This window comes from Penicillium diatomitis (assembly GCF_028827545.1).
Source record: "Penicillium diatomitis strain IBT 30728 chromosome Unknown utg000017l_segment0_segment0, whole genome shotgun sequence".
NCBI lineage: Eukaryota > Fungi > Ascomycota > Eurotiomycetes > Eurotiales > Aspergillaceae > Penicillium > Penicillium diatomitis.
This window is the reverse complement of record NW_026623190.1, coordinates 16,887-39,283: the sequence shown is the minus strand read 5'-3', so window position 1 is coordinate 39,283 and position 22,397 is coordinate 16,887. Positions and strand designations below refer to the sequence as shown.

Below are 22,397 nucleotides of genomic sequence, written 5' to 3'. Positions count from 1 at the left end.
TCATCCTACAGACGGTAGTATGACCTTTGCGAAGAGTCTTCCACGACGCCTGCTCTCAAAATTGAACACCAATGGTGTGTGATTAGTCGATCATACGATGTGGTTAGGGCGACCGAGACGAAGTTTGTCAACAAGGCTGATGTGCTGTACACTCGGACAAGGAAGAGCCGGGGAAGCTTTGCCGAGGCTACTTTCCCGCGGGGACTGTGCGGCTGATAGGCGTTCCGTGCATATAGAAGTTAAAGTAAGCAAGGTGTCGTCACTGACGAACTGCGATCAGATAAGTAATTGCGCATGTGTGAGTAATGATATAACATTCAATAAGCTGTGAGTTGACATACGACTTGCTTCGTTCTCGCAGGACGTGGCCACTGGCCAGTTTCCGGTCACATGCTCCCTCCTCGACCCTGTACGGTAGACCCGTATGCCGTCACATGTCAGAATCCCCTGCCGCTTCTGGTCCCACACGTGGCTCCGGGGCAACAAAGACTGGAGCCACGAGTTTTTCTATGGCCAGATTCCAGACTAGTATGAACGAAGCACGTCAAATGGGCGCTTGTGACTAGACTGCTCCTTTTCCTCTCATACAGACTGTGATTCTCGGGGTTTAAATGAATCTTCGAATATGTCGACTCCCGCAATACCAAGTATTCCCTCTACTCGGTTCTCTGCAATTTAGATGCACGCGGCAGTCCTAGCCAGGCAAGCAAAATAGCGCCAGACAGGGCAATGGCGAACGGCTGCAAGACTTGTACGCCCTTGGCCTGTGCCAGAGCGCCAACAGCAAAGGGTAGAACTGCAGCACCAGAGCTACCAAAGGCTGCACAGAACCCGATTGAACTAACATGAAGATGTCGAGGGAGAAGTTTGGTGATCATGACAATTGCTCCGGGAAACAGAGGCCCCAGGAAGAATCCCTGAAGAGAAACCGCTACGGCGGACGCGTAGAATTGAGGTACAAGCCAAAGTACCAATGCGAATGCGATAGAAAGGACGATGTATCCCTACCTTTGCGGTTAGCAAGGTCCAGCACTTGAAGCGAATCTTTTTCCAAGGAGGGACGCAGGCCCCTGGGAAAGGAATTGGTATACGCACAGCAATTGCCACTTTCTCGCCTAGTCGGGGCGTCACGAAACCCAGTATGACTCTTCCAACTGTAATGCCCAGCCAGAATCCTGTGGCGGTCATACCACTTGCGAATGCACTGCCATGTCGGACGCGAATCATAAAGGTCACAATCCAGCCACCAAGAGCGACTTCGCATCCCACGTACCCCAGCAGGAATAGAGAGCATAGCCAGGTGACGCGAGCAGAAGGACGCTTGAACAAAGCAGCACGAAGCCCACCCTTCTTGTCTTCCTCGACAGATTCAGAGGTCTCTGCACGGAAGACAGCACCAGTCGCTTTCCAGAAACATGCGCCGCATGTTGCCAGTTCAACCACCGCGCAGCCGACCTGATAAATATCAGTATCCAGCAGTTCCATTTTGGTGGGACATGAAGTATGAGCAACACTCATCATACCATCACATAGTAGAAGTTGTACCACGGCATCTGAGCTTTGGCTATCATGGACGTTGCGATCAATGGGGCCAATACAGCACCCAGGCCATACACGCCATGCAAGAAACCCAGCAACTCGTTCGCGTTAGCCATGTTGCCAATCCATGCATTCCACGCGGCATCTGCCAGACCATTTCCAAAACCTGCAAATATAAACGAGACCACAAGAACCGGGTAGGGCGGATGCAAGCAGTTGACCACATAGGCGATGAGATGACAGGCTGGGGCGATGAACGCAACTCCACGTTGGCCGAGCGAGTTGTGGATTCGGTGATTGAGCAACGCGGCCAGGGTGTACCCGACTAGAGGCGAGAGGAAGACCAGGGAGACGATTGTGTAGGTCAAGTCGTAGTATGTTTCCAGCTGTAGATGGCATGATTAGAATGAAGATGGCTGTTGTTTAGATCAGAGCCGGAAGAGATGGCAAGCTCATACATAAGGAATCAAGGCCTGGTCATGATAAACATTGTTAGTGAAGGTCACTACTGTTGAACGCCTTGATGCGTATTGTTTCTGGACCACTGACACCGTACGCCGCATCATTACTTCCTATCACCAAAAAACTAAAGAAGGTCGCAAAGCATCGGTATGCATTGATGCGGGGAGAATTCCACTTCTCCAACGCGGGGAAAGCCCCAGTGGGTTCACTAGAGGCCACCTCGTCCGCAGCTTGCTGGCTGGGAGGCATAGTGTCGAGAGTGATATGACGGGTAGCATCGTTGGAATTCGTATGCTTGACAGAAGTGGTTGTCGTTGCCATCGTGGATTGAGTGCCAAGAAAAAATTGAAAGACTTCCTCCAATTGAAATACCACCAGGCGAACTACTGTAGCAGTTTGTGGTCTTTATATGAGTTGGACCTACCGGAAATCTCCAGCTTATGAGAGAGGCGATGAACGAACGCAAAGTCGAACAACTTTGATGACTTGATTCATCATCCGATGAAGCACCGGGTCGGAGAAACACTTTGCGTAAGTCAGCATTCTGCAACTCGCTGCTTAATGACCGAGTTCGTCTCGACCCCACTCTGGCGTTGGTGACGATCGCAATGCGAAGAAGGACTTGTGGCCTTCGGGGCTTCTCACGTGCGACTTGACGGAAAGGACCGCACGGGGCTTGGCAGCGGAGGTCAGTGCGCTTTACCAGAAACGGCAGTAGCGGCTAAACTTCGGACCTTCAAGTTGACCGTTACTGACTGACGGGAAGAACAAGCCATAATTGTCTGCAGCTTCGAGTGCAGCTGAGTCATACCTGCGTTTCAAACGCTTGAGACTTCCAGAAACTCTGAAAGTGAATATACATGCTAGTGTCTTTATTGTCGGATCCTTGGCCCGTCGAACCGAGGGTCCATGATCACTTAAACGGAAGCCACTAGCGTGGAGGTTGACATTCGGGGATCCTTGACTTAAACCGTCTGCAGTTCTGCAGCATGCAGTGATTTTGCGTGGTGCGGCTGACCCGCAGGTCAGGTTTATTCGGATTCGCTTGCCTCGAGCTGAACCCTCTTTTGGACTGAGAGGTTGCTGTATAGTGTATACTACTTTGGAGACAAGGCTCAGCAATACAATCAGTATAGAATTATTAGAGAAATGTGACTTATTCGATGGATTTTAGTTACTCTGGTCTTGCTCCCACGGCTTGTCTGCCAGTAGCCGGCAGGTAGTCTCCTAGGCCCGGGCCTTATTTTGGACTATACAGTATCCGCCTCACTTCCACACCGACGAATATCTTCTTGGCAACGACCACTGGTGATGAAAGACCGAGAACACAATCAAATTACTCAAGCCAAGTCTGTTGGGTGGATGCGACATCACGCCTCGAACGATGAAATCACTCTAACGAACTATATATACGCCAATTTGGTACTTCACGCTTGATGAAAGCGGTATCTTTCGTCAAGTGACGGGGCTCTTGATGGAGACAAGTCATCATAAAGAGAGAGGTGAAAGTGCACACACAAAAGGTCCATCTCGTCGTGCTCCTATTCCCTCGCGACGTTTGCCGGCTCAAAAACTCGATTCATACCAACCGCGCGATACCTGTTTACTGTACAATATACCCCGCCTCGAGCCCCATTCCAAGGATCATGAGTTTGTCCACCAATCACGCACCCGTGATGGTGTTTATCCGCAGCGAACAAGACCATTAAAGTAACAGCCTTCGTCGCTGTTCATATCCATCTCATCATGCGCCAAGTTGCACCTCCTCCATCCAGTAGACATGAAGTATACAAATCCAGTCATTCCAGGCTTCAATCCGGATCCCTCAATCGTCCGAGTCCACAAGGATTTTTTCTTAGTTACTTCGAGCTTCGAGTATTTTCCAGGTGCACCCATCTATCACAGCAATGACCTGATTCAATGGAAACTCATCGGTCATGCATTGACGCGACCAGGTCAACTCCAAATTCACACACCGGAACCGGGTGGTGGTGTCTGGGCGACTACGATCCGCTACCACGATGGAGAATTCTACATCATCGCGGCAAGCTTTCAGCGGTATCGCCCGCAGGAAGACGATCGCGTATGGCCACGGGGCTTTTACGTCAAGACGAAAGATATCTGGAATGATCGCTCTTGGTCGGATCCAGTATATTTTGGTCAGGTCGGATTTGATCAGGATGTATGTCTTGTACCTCTTGAAAGGCCATTTGGAGAGTCGAATGAAGATGCTCGACATCTGCGTCCGATGGTGCATCGTCTGAGAGATTGAAGCTCAAGTTGATGACCATTGAGATCGACTAATATTGTTATACTTCCAGCTCTTCTGGGATGATGACGGGACGGTCTATCTCTCTTCCACTTATCGAAAAATGGAACCGACACCCGGCGCAAAATTCAAGGATTTTGCCATTCACATCTGCACAATTGATCTCGCGACGGGCCATTCGACGTCAGAGCCCAAGTTGATCCGAGAGTCTTCTTCCGGTGTTGCTGAGGGCTCTCACATCTTCAGACGAGGGCGCTATTATTATCTATTCACAGCAGAGGGTGGTACAGAGAGTGGACATTGCGAATGGGTGAGTCGAAGTGAGGTTGGACCATTTGGGCCATGGAAGTTGGGACCGAACAATCCTCTCTGGCGCAATGGCATAAATGGGGACGTTCAAAATACCGGTCACTTGGATCTGGTTGAAGACGAGCAAGGGCACTGGTGGGCAGTTCTGTTGGCAGTTCGGCCAGTTCGAAAGGAGAATGGATGGGAGGACTCGGTCTTTGGTAAGCGTTTTCCTTCCTCGGCTGGGCTAACGCAACATGTGACGCGAGACCCCGGGCACTGATCCGTTGAGCAGGAAGAGAAACCTTTCTCGTGCCGGTTGAGTGGGAGAATGACTGGCCCGTCGTCAATGCTGGGAAAGAGATCACGCTCCGATCTGAGGGACCCGGACTCTATGAGCATGATATCCCGGTCGAATGGCGAGACGAGTTCAGAGGCCCGCAGTTGAGCTTGGGCTGGTATCGAAAAAGCATGTGCGGCCCCGATCTCGAACATCAACTTGTGAGGTTGCAGACTAACATGATCTGACACTTGATCAGACACACCACTTTCAATTGACTACTCTCTCACCGAGCGTCCAAACCACCTCCGCCTGTACGGAGGACCCTACACCTTGTCTGTACCAGCTTGTCCGACCATGCTCCTCCGAAAACAAACCCATCGACTTTGTACCTGGAAAACAAAGCTTACCTTTCATCCGGCCTCCGAACATACCGAAGCCGGGACTGTGCTCTGGTGGAACTATTTCACGCATAGCACTCTAGGCATTCGGCGACAAGCCGAGCACCGAATTCTCAGATTCACCCCATCGGAAGGGAAGTCCATCGAAGTATGCGTAGAGTCTACCGAGGATGTTGTGCTCCTGATTGAATGCGGTTCAAAGTATCGCTTTGGTTACCAGACCTCTGCCAGTGCAGAGACATTATGGATGGGTGCGGTCTCTAATGAAGTAGCGACGAGGGCGCCGCCTGTAGGAGCCCCATTCACAGGTATGACATTCTTGGCTTGAAGCTCAAATTGCCAGTGTAAGACCGTTGGCTAATGTGGCATCATCTCTCCCCAAGGAATGATGCTTGGGTTGTATGCATTTGGAGACCGACAACAATGCCTTACTCCAGCTGATTTTGCATACGCCTGTTTCGAATAGGCCGCGCGGTCCAGGGAACAGATCCTGTGTGAGGCCGATCTTGGAATGAAGAGATCGCATGAATCTACTAATCCGTAAAGACCAAGTGGCTGTCAGTGCCTTCAACTGTCTGTTTCTCTATCGAGGAGAGGCGGTGTGACCTTTACGGCAAGATTTGTTGCTTTTGTAGAGAGTGCATTCCTTCGCTCCAGCCTCCATTTACAAACGTAGATTTTCTACGCATAAGTATCTCAAGCGGGACATTTTTATTATAAAATTGCCGAGTTCTCTGCAATCTGCAGTCAGCGATTCCTTATTCAAGACTCTTCCCCCAACGCATCTATTCCATTGTGTAGAAATGCTCAGGCCTCCGACCGCCTCAATCCACTTGACAGGTGGGGACCCACTGCGTCACTGATGATCACCGGCTGGAGTCTCCCGTCCCCTCTCTTCTCCCCCAGGATTTCCACTTATTTTTGACCTGACGCAACGACACAAATGATGGTCCCCATCAACTCTGATACTGCCATCGCGCCACAGGAAGATACCGCGATGTCAAAAATGACCGAACAGACCACAGATCCAATTCTAGAGACCCTTGAAGTATCTCGAGAAGAGTGGCTTGGCCTTACAGACCGCGCGGAGCGAAGGCGGACACAAAATCGAATCAATCAGCGGGCTCGTCGTAAGTCTCAACTCAGCGCTGCAACCCCGTCGCGACAAGGATCAGACCAGAGATCACCATTTTCCTGGCTATAGACAGCACCGTTCACTGATCAAATGAATTGACAGGTATGCGACAGCGTCTGTGCACGCGCGATAAGAAAGACATTCACCCAAAGACGGTCACCCACACAACCTCGTCTTCAACGACATCCAAGCCCTCATCCTCTCGCTCGTCATCCAACTCCTCCGCTTCATCAAGTACACTCGTCCACGTCCCTCGTCCTGGTGGCGATGGGACGCAATCAGCGCCGGGATTCTCGCATGTCGCCGACCTACCTCTGACAAACCCCCGACGTGGCAACTGTCCACCTACAAGTCTTACCAGTGCCCTCGTGCACCAATTCGCCGAAGCCGCCGTTCGAAGCTACACGCTCGGTTCGCCAACGTCAGACCATCTTCTTACCCTGGCCAAAATGAACGTCTTTCGCGCATTTGGACGGAATATCACAATCATCGGCTGGGACTTGGACTATCTGCATGACGACGATGCAATCTCTCCCTTTAGTCTACAATTACCGGGTCCCTACCAGAAACAGCTGACCTCATCCGCAATCACTCGATCCCCATCTCCCTCATCTTCCTCCGGTGCTGTTGCCCTCGACACCGACTACAGTAACCTTCCCGTTTCCCTTCGACCGACTCGATTACAAAAATCCATCCCTCATCACCCATGGTTGGATTTCTTCCCATTGCCCAAAATGCGCGACAATCTCATTCAAGCAGGGGACGATTGGGACGACGAAGCGCTGTGCCATGACATCATGGGCTTCTGGGATAACACGTCCCTGTCCACGCCGGCGCTCTTGGTGTGGGGTGATCCGTGGGATATTCGGAACTGGGAGCTCACCGAGGCATTTCTGAAGAAGTGGTCGTGGATCGTGAGAGGGTGTCCGGAGATTATGGACGCGACGAACTCATGGCGAAGGAAGCGTGGGGAGAAGTTGATTCTTCGGTATATTTGAATCCGGTGAATCGTCTAAGAAGTGTTTGTCATCATGCGCATCCTGCTGTCTATTCTTCGGCTACTCTTCATTCTTTAGCAAGCGTTTGGAAATGTCCATTCTGAAGGAGATAACCTCCTGTCTTTCTTGATGTACAGGGAATAGTGTATCTATGATCATTGTCTCAGATCCCAAATAAAAATTTAAAGACTGTTCTGTTCCCTCATAGAATGCACGAGTCTTCAAATGGCTCTCAATTGCTCTGCTGCCCCGGCTATTGACTTTCATCACCCGCGCCTTGCCCAGGCAGATGATCAAGAATGATCTGCCAACGTGACTCCCCAAAGAATCCGCTTCTCAAGTTTCGGTATAAAAGAGTCTCACGGACCTAAAAAATGCACCCGAACATCCAGAGTCCTGAATAGCAACAATGAGATCCGAGAATCGACGCTAGACGCTGGACGGTGTACCAGCAGCCGGAGCCTACTGAGTCTACGGTACCTATGTAAGGTTGTAATCTTTGAGACCAAGACCAGCCCATGCCCTCTACTGAATGAACCTGCTCCACCTGCACGCAGGCACGGGCGTGGCACGCTCCACCTTCAAGCGATGTTGATTTACCTGGTCCTGTAAGCTAGGCCACGATACTAAGGTGATCTTGGATATATGGGCTGGTAGAGACATAGCTTGTCGTTACCGTTGCTAAAGGCACGAATAAGATGAATGGGACGACTCACTGAAGTAAAGTGGTCAAGTTCTTCTGTCGTGCCAGGCTTGGACTCTTAACCCTTTGCTCTATTCGAGGTCTGAATCTGATGAGCTCTGTCCAGCCTTGCCAGATGAGACGAGTTGCATGTAGGCATCCGAATTCAGTAGTCGCCTGTTGTCAACACGCAGGTGGAACGGAAAGTTGTCGGAAATCTTCGAGTCGATTCATCAATCATTGCATGGGTATCATAAATAAGTTAAAAGGAAAAAGCAAATAGACTCCACGCGCAAAGAGAGAGAAAAAAACACTATATCGTCTCTTTCTCTCCGCCCCCCCCCCAAAAAAAAAACCCATACAGCCAGTCTCCTTGTAAAACCTGACACATGGTTGAAAAGAAGCGGTAAGTTTTTCGTCTCCTCAGACGTCCACGGCCTACTATCTCATGATCCACTACTGGAGACACAGTGACCCAGGTCCCCGATCAAAGTGGCAAGAGATTGCACGAGAGGAAGAGTCCTTTCAGATGGATCTGGTCGTAAAACTCTCTGCACCATCTGCATGGTACCCGCAATATCCGTCAACGCAATAGGTCCACCGGGTCCTTCTATAGCCGGAATGCCACAGTTGAGCATGATGAATTTGGTCACGTCGCTCGAGTCCTCCGCATCTAGAAGCACAATGGGGCCCGCGTTGCTGGCGACAGGCGACTCGGGGCTTCCAGACAATCGAGCGTTGTTGGCTCGGGAGACTACCGCGTAAGACCACAAGGCTAGTCCGGCGTAGTACACACTCGTGGCCATGAATCCTGTGAGAAGTCCCGGTGCTATCCCTCGTGCCGCTCGTAAGGTCTGGCCTGCATGCCAGACAGCTTGTCGGGAATCGGGACTGGCGATCCATTCAAGCGCCGAGTGATAGACTCGGCGCGCTTCGTGCTTATCTTCCTTGCCCGCGAAAAGTTGTAGTTCCTCCAAGGACATGTGAAGGAGCATGGACACCACCTCACACACAAGGGAAATCTCGGCTCGACTCTGGGTGTTCAGCCCTGAAGATGTCATGCGGAAGTGCTGCAGCGCTTGACCGAGCTCTTGCTGCCGGGAATTAGTGATGAGCGCACTCCAATGTTTAGAGTTGTTCGTGGAAATGAACTTTGCACGGTGATATTCATTGATCAACGCAGAGAGTCCATGAAGCAAAGCCAGAGCTGACAGCGGAGTATCGATGTGGTCTTGAAACTGCGCTAAGCGGGACATGTCCTGGAGAAGATCAGCGAGCGAGGGGATACGCTCGGAGGTGATGACACGAAAGAGGTCCTTCCACTCCGCAGCTGTCTTAGCTTCCCAAAGGGGTCGAGCCTCTGGCAGCGGCAGTTCCAAGTCGGCAAATGAGATCAGGGGGTTGATGTTCAAAGTGAGTGAGCTTTGAGCATCGTGAAGGAAAAGATGGTGAACGAGCCTATCCATGACTTAATTAGTGATCTGATCACGACTGGTGAACCTTCACACGGAAATGGCATACCGCTTGAAGGATTCTTGCTCGATCCAGGTGCGCCATTTACGGTCGAGTTCGTCGCCTGTATCATCATCACGAGGAATAATCTTCGGGTAAAGGGAACGACGGAATCGTAACGCTCGCCGCAACATCGTTACCAGTGGTTGCAGGAAACTCTCGGCAATTTCGGTTTTGCGTCGATTGCCGCTCCACATGCCTATATCTAGGTTCAATGCAAAAATCTGTGACGCTCGCAAGTCACGCGTGGTACTGTTGTCATTCTCAAACTATCCCCATGCCGTCAGACTCTACTGCGCCAGCGAAAATGAGGTGTAAGAAGAGAAGAAGAACGCACCTTCATGGCCAAGTAGAATCGAACAATTTCCATCAACGCATAGCCAAGCTTACGCAAAGTGGGAACTGGTGAGCGAACAGCGGCAGCCGCCGCCACTGCAGCCAGAACACTAGCGTGTTCACTGTTTGGTTGGAAGGTGGGGGCGTGGATGAATGATCCGACACTGTGAGAGTGGAAATCAAAGAACTGCTGGATGAGACCGTCGAGCAATTCAGTGCTGGGAAAGGACTTCATAATGCGACTCAGATTGGCTTCTCGGCTCGTCTCCAGAACCAGCCCGAAGATTAGATCGCGACTGGTCGTCGACAAGCGATCGCACAGAACTTGCCGATTGGACGTGGCGTGTGCCTCGGGGCTGTCAATCGTGTGCGGAACTGAGAGATTTTCATGATCGTTGAATGCGTGGTCTTCATGGGCGGGTTTCCATTGGGAGAATGATGACCGATTGAAGGCCTCCGCGCCGATGCCTATGCCGCTGTCGACGTCGAATCGGTCCTGACCATCCATCTCCAAGACCCCTGGCAGAAAGCTGCGTGAATTATACAAGTCGATCAGACCAAAGTCGCCATCGGTCAAATTGAAGTCAAGGGCAGGAATCTCCATGGCTCCATAATGTGTAAAATCGGGCATGAAATTGGACGGGTCAAATGGGTCGTTATGTCGACTGAGCGATGTGATCAGGGAATCGGGAATAAAATTCGGAAAGAAGGTGCCATCGACGCTGAAGATGCCACTCTCTTGATCTGTGGGGGAAACTAGAGGAGATAAATCAGGTCAATCGAGGACCTTCGTTATGACGAGACGCAAACGCCCCCAATGAGAACTCGACGCTGGGGATCGTTCTCACCTCCATATTCCATTGGGCCTTGATTGAGGTGCATCTCGGGCGAGTAACCAGACGATTCTGGAATCGACGCTTGAGGAGTCAACTGCATGGTGCTGCTTCTTCGCTTCAAGGGATTTTCGGTCACGGGAGTAATTATAGGTGGATATGGTACCGAAGAAGCCGATGCCAATGCAAGACTAGGGAGCGCAAGGGGTGGAAGGCTAGCCACAGCGTCTGTTGTACCTGCCGCACCTTCGGCATTGTGCTTCAGGGGTTCGGGCGACGAGCCCGCCATGATCTCCTGCCAATCGCAGTGCAATTGCCGCTCTTGACATCTTCGACAGGGCTTCTCCTCGTCGCATTTCAACTTGGAGGAAGCACATGCTTTGCAAGCCTGGGAAACACGGCCTTGTTTTGAGAATGACGAGATTCTTTTGCGCTTGCGGTCTCGGTCGTGAGCATGACCAGTCGCATGTCGTTTCAGTAGGTCACTAGTATACGGGAAGGCCAATTTAATACATTAAGCACGCAGTGAACTGATTCCGCCATCGCGAGCAAGACCGTTCCAGACAGGGGGAAATGGAGCGGAAGACTCACGGTCGCGCAAACCCTTTGTCGCAAATATCACAAACATAAGGTTTTTCCCGGGTGTGCGATCGAACATGTCGGATGAGGTGATCGGCTCTGTTGTAATGTCGCTTGCAGAAACCACATTGAAAGTAGCCTTCATCTTTGGACTTGACTGGAGATTGAACCGAGGCCGATGGCTCCGAGGTTGGAGGTGCGTCATCGAACATGGTCACCGACGTGCATCTGCCGGGTTTTGCGGGCGGAAGATTGTGACAGACAAGATATGGGGAGGAGAAATGTTTTGGCGGGAACAAGGATGCAAGAGTCTACCATATGCACAATGAAGGCCCAAAGGCACAGAGAGCTAAAAGCACAACAGAGAATTGAGGGTTCCAAGGTTGGAAGCGACTGGTACAAAGACGATGAGAGAGAAGGTGTGGAGGGAGAAGAATGCAAGTCACTTGGATGAGGGGGAGGGGAGAAGGTCACTCCGAAAAGTCTGGGGTAGAAAGCCGAAATGATGGAACAGGAGACCCCAGTCCCGTGCAAACTCAGCATGGCCATGCACGACTAATGTTGTAATAATACACTATGCCTTCCACCACAATTCGATGTTTCGACACTTCTACTTTAAAACTTAGTATTTACTACCTGCACAAGGACAATCCACAAGATTCACTCCAGCAACAGGCTGGCTTCGAAGAGGTGAATTGTCTGCCTCGATAATTATTCATTGACATGGTTGGACTCGCGATTCTGACATCTCGAGCGACAGTCGGCATTCGGATAAGCCGTTGACTCTTCCATGCGAACCTGGAGCGACCGAGTCAGCATGTCTCCGACACTCTGCAGGCTAGGGGGGGTGGGTACTAGGTACTAGGTACTAGTATATATCGACCCCGTAGCGCAGTCCACAGAGCCTTCACAGAAGTAACGTGTACAAAGACAGAGGTTACCCCACGGAAAATCCTGGGGATGCGGAATTGCCCGTGATTCGTAAGTCTGCTTGAAGCTTGCGTATATTGTATAAAGATTTCCTCGCAATATGGTGTCAGTCGACAGTACACATACAACAATGCCACCTGGACTTAGAATCCTGACAGTTGCCGGGCTAAGTTCGCAGTTGTCACTTTGAGGCTTCATCGCACTATGCTAGTGACGAACAGAGACTGCCTACATTACTGGGGTACATTAGTAGTCAACTTTGGAAGAAATCCTCCTACAAAGATACTCGGATAGGTATTAGACGAGAGCTGCAATGACTGGCTTTGGGTGCAAATTATCGATCTTCCATACCACTCTTCACTGATTCAGTATTCAGCATTCACTATTCACTATAGTAATAACGGAAAGTACGGTCTATCCATGTCCGGTCTAGACCCGTTATAGGCCCGGTCAAGTCGTACCGGACTGCCTCGGATCTCCCGGGCGGACTCCTGCCCTGAGTCTCCTGAGTCTCCTGAGTCATGAGTACTACTGACTCCTAACTCCTGGTACAAGTGATGCCATTCGATCCATCTGCCCTCATTCGAAATTTGGGGGGGGGGGCTACAGTAGTACGTACAGTACTACTATCCAGTACATAACTCTAGTAGTTGTGTACTCAAAGTCAAGACTCAACACTGTTGAGTCAACAGTGTACTTCCGAGCGGTCGAGGTGGGGCCATATGTCTGGATAGAGACTAGGTCCCTAGCCAAACGCCTTCCTAGTCGCTGCCTGAGGCCCTACTTATGGGTCCTAAGGTTGTTGTTGCTCGCTGATTACAACTTTTCATGCGATGACATTAGAGACCCCTTCTTTCACATCTTGCTACCGGCCCGATATATCAACAATTAGGCAGTATGATGAAACTGAAATTCGCCCCATAGAACTAAGTCGTCAGTATTCGAACATTCCAGTACTGAGACTCATATATCAATGAAAGGGCCGGGGTGAGTGTAACGACCGGAGTGACGGGTTTTTGCAAGTTAGAGCTCATCCTTGGAGGTTCAATGTGTTTGAGTGAATGGGCAGGCATGGCAATATTTGAAGGTCCAGTATGGACCAGTATGAACCAGAATTTTCCCCCGCCAGCCAGAGGGCATCAAGCTCCAAGTGCAGGATCGGATCAAGGAACTTGCGAAGGTCCCCAATCATTCTGGCGGCGTTCGAGTTCTAAGTGCCTCTGGGGAAATAATTCACGACCAACTCCCCTACTTCCGACTTGTGTAAGGTTGAGTAATGATAATAATTCATTCATACACGGATCTGTCAGGCTTAGGGCTCGATTTGCCGGAAGGGCACTGTCTGGGGTTAGGGCCTACCCCTCCTCTTCGCCTCTTTGGGTTGCCCTGGTCCTGTATCATACTCGATTCCCTCTCTCACGTTTCTGCAGCTGCAGGAGAGGCGGGTGGCACTCGCAAGCACCCGCGGGGTGTCTACTCCCGCGTAGTCGTCGTCAGGCTCCGGAATTAGCGAAGGAGCTTCCGAGCTTCGTTCGCCTCATGAGTTCTACTGCCTTTGTCGTATGAACTGAGTCTCTCAGGATCACCCGGCGATTTCGGGGGGCTGATCCTAGGACCTGGGAGTTGGGAGCTCCCTTCGTAGGTCGGCCTAATTCGGGCAGTGGCCTAGTAGGTGGCTAACGCCCATCTGGTTCCTTCTATACCAGTATTCAGACGGGTCCTCCCAGGGTCTACTTCTATCTAGGCTTTCCTCTATATTTAGATAGTGGCTAGATATAAGGGTAGGGCGATTTTCCCTTGTCTGTATCTGGACTAGTATCGTACTTCCCGCCCTAGAATGAAAGGTTGAGGGTGACCCGAACGCCACCGGACAAGCCGACAAGATTTCGAAGTCACCTGATGGACCAGAGGTACATCCTCATTCTGACATGACCGGAGAAAGTCTCTGGTGTTTCGAATGAATGAAGATGGCAAGCTACAGTGTAGGTGAAGTGTGTTGGCAAACAACTATATCACTTGAGTCATATCTATGTACTCGCCGAGTGTAGAGCAATGGGGGCTCGGACATGCTCTGTCGGTGTTGTTGCATATGAATCGGAATCGGTCAAATATTGTACTATATCCGAACCTTGATGCCGTGGCAGGTGTGATAGACTGGAAAAGAATTATATCAGTCGACTGAAGGTAATCTCACGGACCCGTAAACGGGCATGTGCAGCCTTGAGTGTGAACCGTGCTTGACCTTCCTGAAAAGCTCTGTTCAAGGCATGGGCTTAATCAAAAGCTGGTCGAAAAGTCCGAGTGTAGCTTTTTCTCCCATTAATGGCTCTCCGTCTCCGCAGCATCTTTTCCCCATCTCCACACTTCCCGACGCATGCGCCCCGGAAGAATCCCCGGACAATCCCCGGATCTTTCGAATCCTAGTCAAAGACCGAGGCGGGGATAAGCTTGAGGCCCAAGAGTTGGGCAAGACGCAAAGGAGCAGAAGCATACTGCGAATGTCAAGCAAAAGTGAAGGGTATTACCGAGGTTGGTGACTGCGGCTGTGGACTCAGTCAATTGAGGCGGGTTCAAGGTCTCCATCCCAGGGCAATGAAAGACTATGATCGGTCACTTGATGATCTCAAACGAGTATGGGCGTCAATCCACCCTTCTTAAAGTTCCTCGCCGGCCATAAAACAGCACACACGACCCTGCTACCCAAGGGCAGGAGGAGTCTCTCGTCTTCAATTTGACTAGGCTCAGCTCAGTTGCGCCTGGTCGGCATGTGGGGGAGCATACCCGATGTCCGCCATCTCGGGACGGAGATGCGGACTCGCCCCGACGTGTAGAGGTAGAAAGGTCATATATTGAACGCAGGATCTAGGGTCAGCTCTGGTAGAGTTCTGGCAAAACCTCCAAGCTGTCTCTAGCAAGGTCAAGCATACACGCAAATTTATCACAATGGGTAAGTGGCTTGATCTCTGCACTGTTCAGCCCGCATGAGAGACATCCTCATCTGGGTATGCTTTTCATGTTCACCACAAGAACACTGGAGGCACCTCAGATCTACGGCGAGATGAGACATTCATCAGATGAATTGCACATCCCGTCACATTGCTTTTCTTGTATCCTTTCTTTCCTTCATTGTCTTCTTTTTCTTCTTCTTCTTCTTCTTCTTCTTCTTCTTCTTCTTCTTCTTCTTCTTCTTCTTTTTTTTTTTTTTTCTTGGAACAATATTTAGTCTAACTAACCAAACAATAGGTCTCACGCCGGTACACTTCTTCTCCCATGGCTCGACTATGATGTTGGGAGAAGAATCCGAGAGTGCGGATTACTGGAAGAAATGTGGCGATGAAGCGCTGGCACGAAACATCAAGGGAGTCATTATCATGGTATGTTGACAGCACCCCAGCATTATACCTGGCCGAGTCTGCACATCATGATTTGCGTATGCGAGCGTATAACAGCACAACACTGGCCCACTCCCCTCCACGCCAAACTTCATGATCTAACAGGCTATACCTTCTTTCCCCGTCGCAGGGTGCACATTGGGACTGTCTCGGCGACAAAATCGAAGTCTCAACGAATCCCAACCCCGGCAAGAGTCCCGTCGCCTACGTGAACCCCGAAAAATACATCAACTATAAGCTCAACCCCGACCTCGTCACCACCGAACGCTGCATCCAAATGCTCGCCAAGGAAGGCTTCAACGTCAGCGGCAACGACAAATTCGACTGGATCCACGACGTGTACCTCATCCTCATTCGCATGTTCCCCGGCGGCTGTCCACCAACTGTCCTCGTGTCCGCGAACGCCCGCTACGACCCTCACTTCCATCTCAAGATGGGTTCGACTCTGCGCCCACTGCGTCGCGAGAACTACCTGATCATCGGGACCGGCGGTGCCGTGCACAACTTGTACCGCAACAAGTGGGCTCCCATGGTGCGGTTCCGAGATAATTTCGCCATGGAGACGCCGCCAGAGGACTGGGCGATGGAGTTCCGTCAGGCGGTTGAGGATGTGATTACCAAGACCTCCGGCCCGCAGTTGCGTCGTGCAATGACGCGGTTAATGAAGCATCCTCGATTCCGCGATGCGCATGCAACGGACGATCATTTCATGGCGGCCCTGTTCGTCGCGGGTGCTGCGGGTGAAGCCGAGGATGAAGAGGCACCGGGCGTGTTGGGCGCCGAGAGTTGGGAATTGACCAACATGTGCAATTCTCAATTCACTATCGGGCAATGGTCAAAGCCGCCGATTGCGGTGTGATTGCGGTGGCCCGGTGGGAAAGGATGGTTAATCAATTTGATAATCCATGCTCGTATACTTCAAGCTGAGAGAATGACATTTGACACTATTACTATGGCGTTCGATGTAGCTATCAAGTTTTATGGCGCAAGATTGATTCTGCACCGGAGGGGAATTGTATTCGACCACTGGGACGAGGAAAGACATGGAGCAGACATCTCTAAGTAGCGGAACCTGAGAAAATTACCCGAATCTACGCAAGGGGGTTGCACTTCATAGCACTTGATCGTCTTCATTAAATTCGACTATCCTTCTCGGCAGAGAAACTGCAGTCCAGCGAGGCCTTGACGGTTCATAAATGTATATGTACAAAATAGTGTCGAACCCAAGATCAAAAGAGCCCGCGCAGAAAGTGGACAACAAGCGAGGACGAACGGAACAAAAGCCAGAGTCAAGTCCGAACAAGGGATGGTTGCACTACGCCGAGTAAATGCGGGATCGATCACAATCGAATGTAAACAGAAAAAGGTATCCATGAAAAGAGGCCCCATTGGGAATGGGACCATAGTAATCTCATCAAAGGCCAGACTCTCCATGAGTCTGATGCTCATGTCTCATCGCTTCATGCAGAACAAAGGAAATGCAAGGTGAACAAAGGGAAAAGAAAAATCCAAACAAGGAGTACACATAGAAGTACACCCAACAGAATGATAACAGTCAACATCAACCAAGAGGATGACAGATACCATGCAACAGTATGAGGCCAAGACGGCTCCCCATTTTTAGATGACAATCACATCGCCCTCAGCATCAGCGGGATCTGAAACCATCATATCGCCGTACTTTCCCACCGCCATCAGCATAGCGTCGTCTTCCAAGTCAATCGCGCTGTCATCATGATGAGGGGGTTGAAACCCCGATTCCGCAAACGCCAGTTCTTTGGCATTGGGAATTTCCTTGGTCTCGCTGCCGATCTCCACGGTCTGGTCTCGTGTGCTTCGGGAACCCATGGAGCCATGGTTGTGAGAGGGTGGAATCTTAGAATTGGCCCCGCGAACTGTCTCAAACGTGGGTGGTTGGGCGATGGGATTCTGCTTCACCTGGAAGTTTCCCATGCCAATCTGTTCGGGGCCAAGGGTCCGATTCTGCAGAGACGTCGCGGTGTTACGCATGAAGCCACCCTTTTCGGCCTGCCAGATCATCATCTCACGGAAGAAGACTTTGGTCATCCACCAGGCGCTGAAACTGGCAGCTCCACCAAGAGTTAGGCGGTGGAGGATGGTGTCCCAAAGAGCATCGATCTTCTCAATCATGCCCTGGGCGGAGTGATTGGGGAAGGCCAGAGGAAGATTGAGGATGAAGGCGATCCATTTGTCGGGGAAGTTGTAGTCGTCGCCAGTGGAGGTTTCCACAGGGAGCTGGTGGGCGTCGATAGCCTCAGGACCGTCGGGTTGGGAGAAAAACGGAAGCCCAACGGAGGCATCAGTATCATTAACAGGGGTGAGAAGAGCTCGAACGTCGTGCTTGAGAATTTGCTCGGCGCCTTTGTCAGAACAAGGTGGGATGTTGGCTTTCATGATCATGTCTGGCGGATTCACAAGCGATTTAAAATCGAACCACATCTGGTTACGATTATCCGGATGGCAGAGCCAAGCCGCCGCAGCGTTAGCGGACTGGTTGACATCCAGCATGTGCTTAAGCAGGTGGCAGAAGATGTGAGCAGGAAGGAGTCGTGCGACGGAGACATGTGAAGGTTGCGCCTTGAACGTCTCGGCAATGTGACTGCAGAGACGCTGGGAGATGGAGCTGAAGGCATCCAATACTACCTTTGGAACCACCTGAGTCGTGAGGGGTGCCACGAAGGCTATCATTTTTTGGTACATAAGCCAGTCACACTCTTTGATCCAAGGCGCAAGGTTGGGGTGAGTCAGGAGCTTCTGCACGGGAACCGTGAGGGTACCATGGAAGGCAGAAAAGTACTTGAGCAGGTTGCGTTCCTTGCAGAAGCGAAAGCTGTCGATGACCGAGATGCAATGAGACCGGTACAGAGCGGCAAGAGCATCTGCAACTTTAGGATCCGTAGTAACAGGCAGGTAGCCACGAATGTCGGGCAAGACGAGGGATTCGTTGTCAATATTTGGCACATCATCAGTGGGAAACTGAAGCATCTCATGAACCATCCTGGCAGCTTGTTGAGATACATTCTCTGTGGTAATCGCGGCGTTGGGAGAATGCGTTGCACAGGCACCGCTGGGGGCGGCTGTGTTGGTTGGAAACCGAGGGGCAAATGAGGTAGTTGGTGACGGAAAGACAGCTGTGTCAGCTGTCGGTTGAGCGACGCTTATGCTGAAGGATCGAAGTTAGCTATCGAATTTTGGTGGCCATAACAAAGGACCGAAGATTTCATCTTACCTCCTCGAACGAATGCCACTGGCAGGTCTCTCTGGTGCCGGTGCGGAAGACATTTGATTGTGATTAGGACCCGCTTGGCCGTCGAGGGATACTGGCCGTTGTTGCTTTTCTTCGATCACGGACAAATCGACGTAATGATATTTGGATTCGCCACGAACACCTAGACGGCGGGTTTGCACGTTGGGGAAGATGATGCGAACGAGTTTGCCAAAAGACGCGGGGTTGAGAACCGACACTCGTTCCGTGCCACACTTCTCGGCGTAGCAGCAGTACACGCGATCTCGTCGCACGGAGCCATTACTTTTCCGGCAATTCTCTCGCAGCCTGAGATCGGATCAAAGTCAGTCGGCGTGCGACAGCTCCACAGCAAGGTCAGGGTCACAACACCAATGGAGACTCACCAGATCATAGCAAACACTTGCTTCACTTTCTCAGCCTTGCCACCTGCTCCCTCGTGCTTCATCACCTCGGCCGCCATTTGCTTCAACGTGAAGCCCTCGTATTGACGCAGCAATTTTCGAAGCTCATTATCGTTCGCCAATGTCGAGTTAGTTCCGCGTTTCTTCTTGCCCCCTGGTTCCGACGCTTCCTGCTCATCGATGGGATGGTCCGGCAGGTGGTTCTCTATTCCACTGTCGTAAATCCCTTGGTATTGGGGCATGGCGACAGAAGTTATTGCGCTATGCGGCATGTCTGCAGACATCGCCTGGTGATGAATGCCGTGGCTATGCATTCCGTGGGCATGAAACTCTTCTGGTCGGGACGCCATCGAATGTGTGTCTCGAACATTGGGGTCGAGTGGCGCGCCATTTGGCTGATGTGATAGGTGATGCCCAAAACGCATCAGCATGTCTTCCGGGTTGTTGCCAAAAATGTGTTGTCCACCTCCAACTTGAGACGGCAAAAATTGCGGGAATACATCGAGATGTTGGTCTTGTGTCTGCTGCGTGGTACTGGAATGTATACTTGCAGTCGAGCCTCGCGACCGAGGTCGCCGAGCTGCTGCCCTTGACAGGTTTTCAGATCGAGCACGAATAGGATCCGCCGTGCCCGGACGGCTGAGGGAACCCATGTGCTGTGTCGTCTGTGAGACGATGCTTCCCTGCGACGTCGTGCGCGCTATGAATCGACCATCATTAGCAACCCAGCTGGTGGACAATTGGTACTTGGACGGGCCAGGCATCGTTCTCACTTAGTTCTGGAGGCATCTTGATACAGGACCGGTTCGTCGTTCCAAAAAAAAGTGGAGGAGGACACCGTCACCTGGGCGATGAGCAGGTCCTGCACGGGTCGTTATTTTCGTTTCGAATCCAAGTGGCTGAAGAGTTCGACCGCGACCATTCGACGACAAACCCAGATTTGGACGGCAGAGTTCGGCCTGATGCTAGCATCAAGAGCACAGTCACCACCCAATCCCTATTTTATCGGTCCAGCTGCCAGGACTTGGTCGCAATCCTCTTGCGTTGGAGTGTGCACTTCGAGAGCGTGAAGGATAAACAGAAGTGGCCGTTCCTCAGACAACGTTGTTTGGGATAGTCACGTGCAGAAGCATTCCCGACCGGACCAAACAACAACACGCATACGCCCCGGCGAGGCTGGTGCAATCTTACAAGTTACGATAAGGTGTATCCTTTTCCCGAGTTTGTTGCTGAGTACAAGCTGTCTCTTGCTCGAGCCAAGTACACATGTGCAGTCTTATAACAATGGCTCCTCGCGAACTGAAGGCTGCTGTGGACAAGGCAGAAACGGCGACTATCGTATCTTGAAGGCCGGTTTCTTACTCTGGCTATCTCTTTATTGAAACGATTGAATTCTTTTCTGCAAGCTAAGAATTGAATGATTGTACCCGCTTGTACAGCGCGAATCGAGTACGGTATTGGGCGTCGAAACGTGGGACTCGGCGTTCGGGCGCGCTTTCAAAACATCCCATACAATTTTACTGCCTTACGCTGTGTATTCGTAGCTTCGGTGGGTTCTCAAGCCGTGCGTGAACTCTCGGGTGCCAGTCTCCATCCGTGGACATCGACTAGTCAATTTGGTCTACCGTTGTAATACATGCTATCTCTCAAACAACCTGGCCCATTGCAACACCAGACTCTGCCTGTTATTGGCAGACCTACCAGCTTGTTGCCAATTAATCTGATCTTTAACTACGTCATCCCATCCCATCCATTTTACCAAATGGGCCCAGCCGATCTGCTCCACTTACAGCCCGAGATCCGGGAACATTAGCACTCAGGTTCCATCCACATTCAAATGCCCAACGATTGTTCCTGGCTTCCTGCAGGTCCCTTGTTTAATCAAGGTGGATGCAGTGGGCTCTGGGCGGTCATTCGCTTCGTATGTCCGGAGCTCAGAGAAGCAGCAGCCGATTGAACTTTCTTCAGTGGTTCAGGTTCGTACCATGTAGCGACCGCCATTTCGCGGGAAGATGCACGGCGCGCGAGGATCAACCCCTGACATGAATATATATCGATGAGGCTCACTGGTGGAACTTGCCTCCATTCGGTGGATTGACACTCCCACACTGCCCGTGAGCAGTAACAGAATGTACAAGCTTCGGAGCATCAGGTTTCATTCTTCATTTTCTCGAGTCGAGGTTTCCCTTCTAGTTTACCGGCTAGGGTCTGCGAAGAAGGGTTACTTTTGGCGAAAGCCTAGTGTGTAACCTTCCCTACCTTACCTTACTAGGGCATTGGTGCTTACTATGTAGATGTGGACACACCTATTCAGTCAGGTACCGTGCAGATGGAGGTGACTGTTGAATCCTGCACTACTAATTGTCCTGGTCACATGAATCAGTACATCAATTGATCCACATAGGCTATTAGTCGTTTAAACCAACTCGTCTTAGCATACAAGACTGGACCCAGGTGCCCTTGCAGTCTCTCTGGTCATTCGGCTTTGCAGAGACCGGGGGAATGGAACCCATACAGGAGCTCCATGTTGGGATTTTGGGCAATACTGCAACTCCATAATAAGGGAGATCTTCGCGGCTCAGCCTCAATAGTACCTTGCAAATGGTATTTAGACAAATGGATTTGGTCAACCAGGCAAGCACGTAGTTGGTACTGAATGAACAACAGAGCCATTTCCCAAAGAACTTGACTTGCGGGGAGCTAGACCACCGTCTCGGCCCTGCGACCCCGAAATAAGCTTATCCCTGACGTCGACTTCGAGTGTGATCGACAGGGCATCCACATTCTGGGAGGGCGAAGGAGTGGCCTGAAACCATTCATTCGCGGGAAAAACGTTCCAGGACTTAAGTCACTATCGTACGGTAGAACACAATCAGGTAGTCTCACACAGAGCCGCTGTAAGGTGCAGGTACACCGGTACAGGCATAGCAATGGTGCAACTTGCTTGCGTCCTAACATCGGCTCGCTTCATCCAGTGGGAAATGAGTATGCCATGTCCACTGTAACTTGATCGACGATTCCTGCCTCCTTCCAGGCAATTGTCATCTGTTGGTGCAGAAGTTCATCCCATTGTAAGGAAGACTGCGTCTCCC

The 22,397-nt window shown here is 51.1% G+C and overlaps 6 protein-coding genes across 6 annotated transcripts; 3 read left to right on the top strand and 3 right to left on the bottom strand.

Annotated features, from left to right (window-relative positions):
- Positions 1 to 656: 656 nt before the first annotated feature.
- Positions 657 to 2,322, bottom strand: N7539_009370 (uncharacterized protein; the record flags this gene model as incomplete). The annotated part of the gene is made up of 4 exons (XM_056938965.1): positions 657 to 1,004; positions 1,096 to 1,455; positions 1,524 to 1,925; positions 2,089 to 2,322. The coding sequence occupies 4 exons, from the start codon at positions 2,320 to 2,322 to the stop codon at positions 657 to 659; spliced, it is 1,344 nt and encodes a 447-aa protein (XP_056785687.1).
- Positions 2,323 to 3,781: 1,459 nt separating this feature from the next.
- On the top strand, positions 3,782 to 5,705 carry N7539_009369 (glycoside hydrolase family 43 protein; the record flags this gene model as incomplete). Its single annotated transcript, XM_056938964.1, has 5 exons — positions 3,782 to 4,183; positions 4,323 to 4,779; positions 4,854 to 5,027; positions 5,098 to 5,547; positions 5,623 to 5,705. 5 exons carry the CDS (start codon positions 3,782 to 3,784, stop codon positions 5,703 to 5,705), a joined length of 1,566 nt encoding a protein of 521 aa, XP_056785686.1.
- A 477-nt stretch (positions 5,706 to 6,182) lies between these two features.
- On the top strand, positions 6,183 to 7,372 carry N7539_009368 (bZIP transcription factor; the record flags this gene model as incomplete). The annotated part of the gene is made up of 2 exons (XM_056938963.1): positions 6,183 to 6,369; positions 6,477 to 7,372. 2 exons carry the CDS (start codon positions 6,183 to 6,185, stop codon positions 7,370 to 7,372), a joined length of 1,083 nt encoding a protein of 360 aa, XP_056785685.1.
- Positions 7,373 to 8,500: 1,128 nt separating this feature from the next.
- Positions 8,501 to 11,526, bottom strand: N7539_009367 (putative C6 and C2H2 transcription factor RegA-like; the record flags this gene model as incomplete). Its single annotated transcript, XM_056938962.1, is given in 6 exon segments — positions 8,501 to 9,512; positions 9,576 to 9,835; positions 9,904 to 10,638; positions 10,751 to 10,784; positions 10,804 to 11,220; positions 11,327 to 11,526. The coding sequence occupies 6 exon segments, from the start codon at positions 11,524 to 11,526 to the stop codon at positions 8,501 to 8,503; spliced, it is 2,658 nt and encodes an 885-aa protein (XP_056785684.1).
- A 3,661-nt stretch (positions 11,527 to 15,187) lies between these two features.
- Positions 15,188 to 16,495, top strand: N7539_009366 (DODA-type extradiol aromatic ring-opening family dioxygenase; the record flags this gene model as incomplete). The annotated part of the gene is made up of 3 exons (XM_056938961.1): positions 15,188 to 15,191; positions 15,488 to 15,618; positions 15,767 to 16,495. The coding sequence occupies 3 exons, from the start codon at positions 15,188 to 15,190 to the stop codon at positions 16,493 to 16,495; spliced, it is 864 nt and encodes a 287-aa protein (XP_056785683.1).
- Positions 16,496 to 17,256: 761 nt separating this feature from the next.
- On the bottom strand, positions 17,257 to 20,094 carry N7539_009365 (RFX family transcription factor; the record flags this gene model as incomplete). The annotated part of the gene is made up of 4 exons (XM_056938960.1): positions 17,257 to 18,820; positions 18,887 to 19,210; positions 19,288 to 20,005; positions 20,079 to 20,094. 4 exons carry the CDS (start codon positions 20,092 to 20,094, stop codon positions 17,257 to 17,259), a joined length of 2,622 nt encoding a protein of 873 aa, XP_056785682.1.
- Positions 20,095 to 22,397: the final 2,303 nt, after the last annotated feature.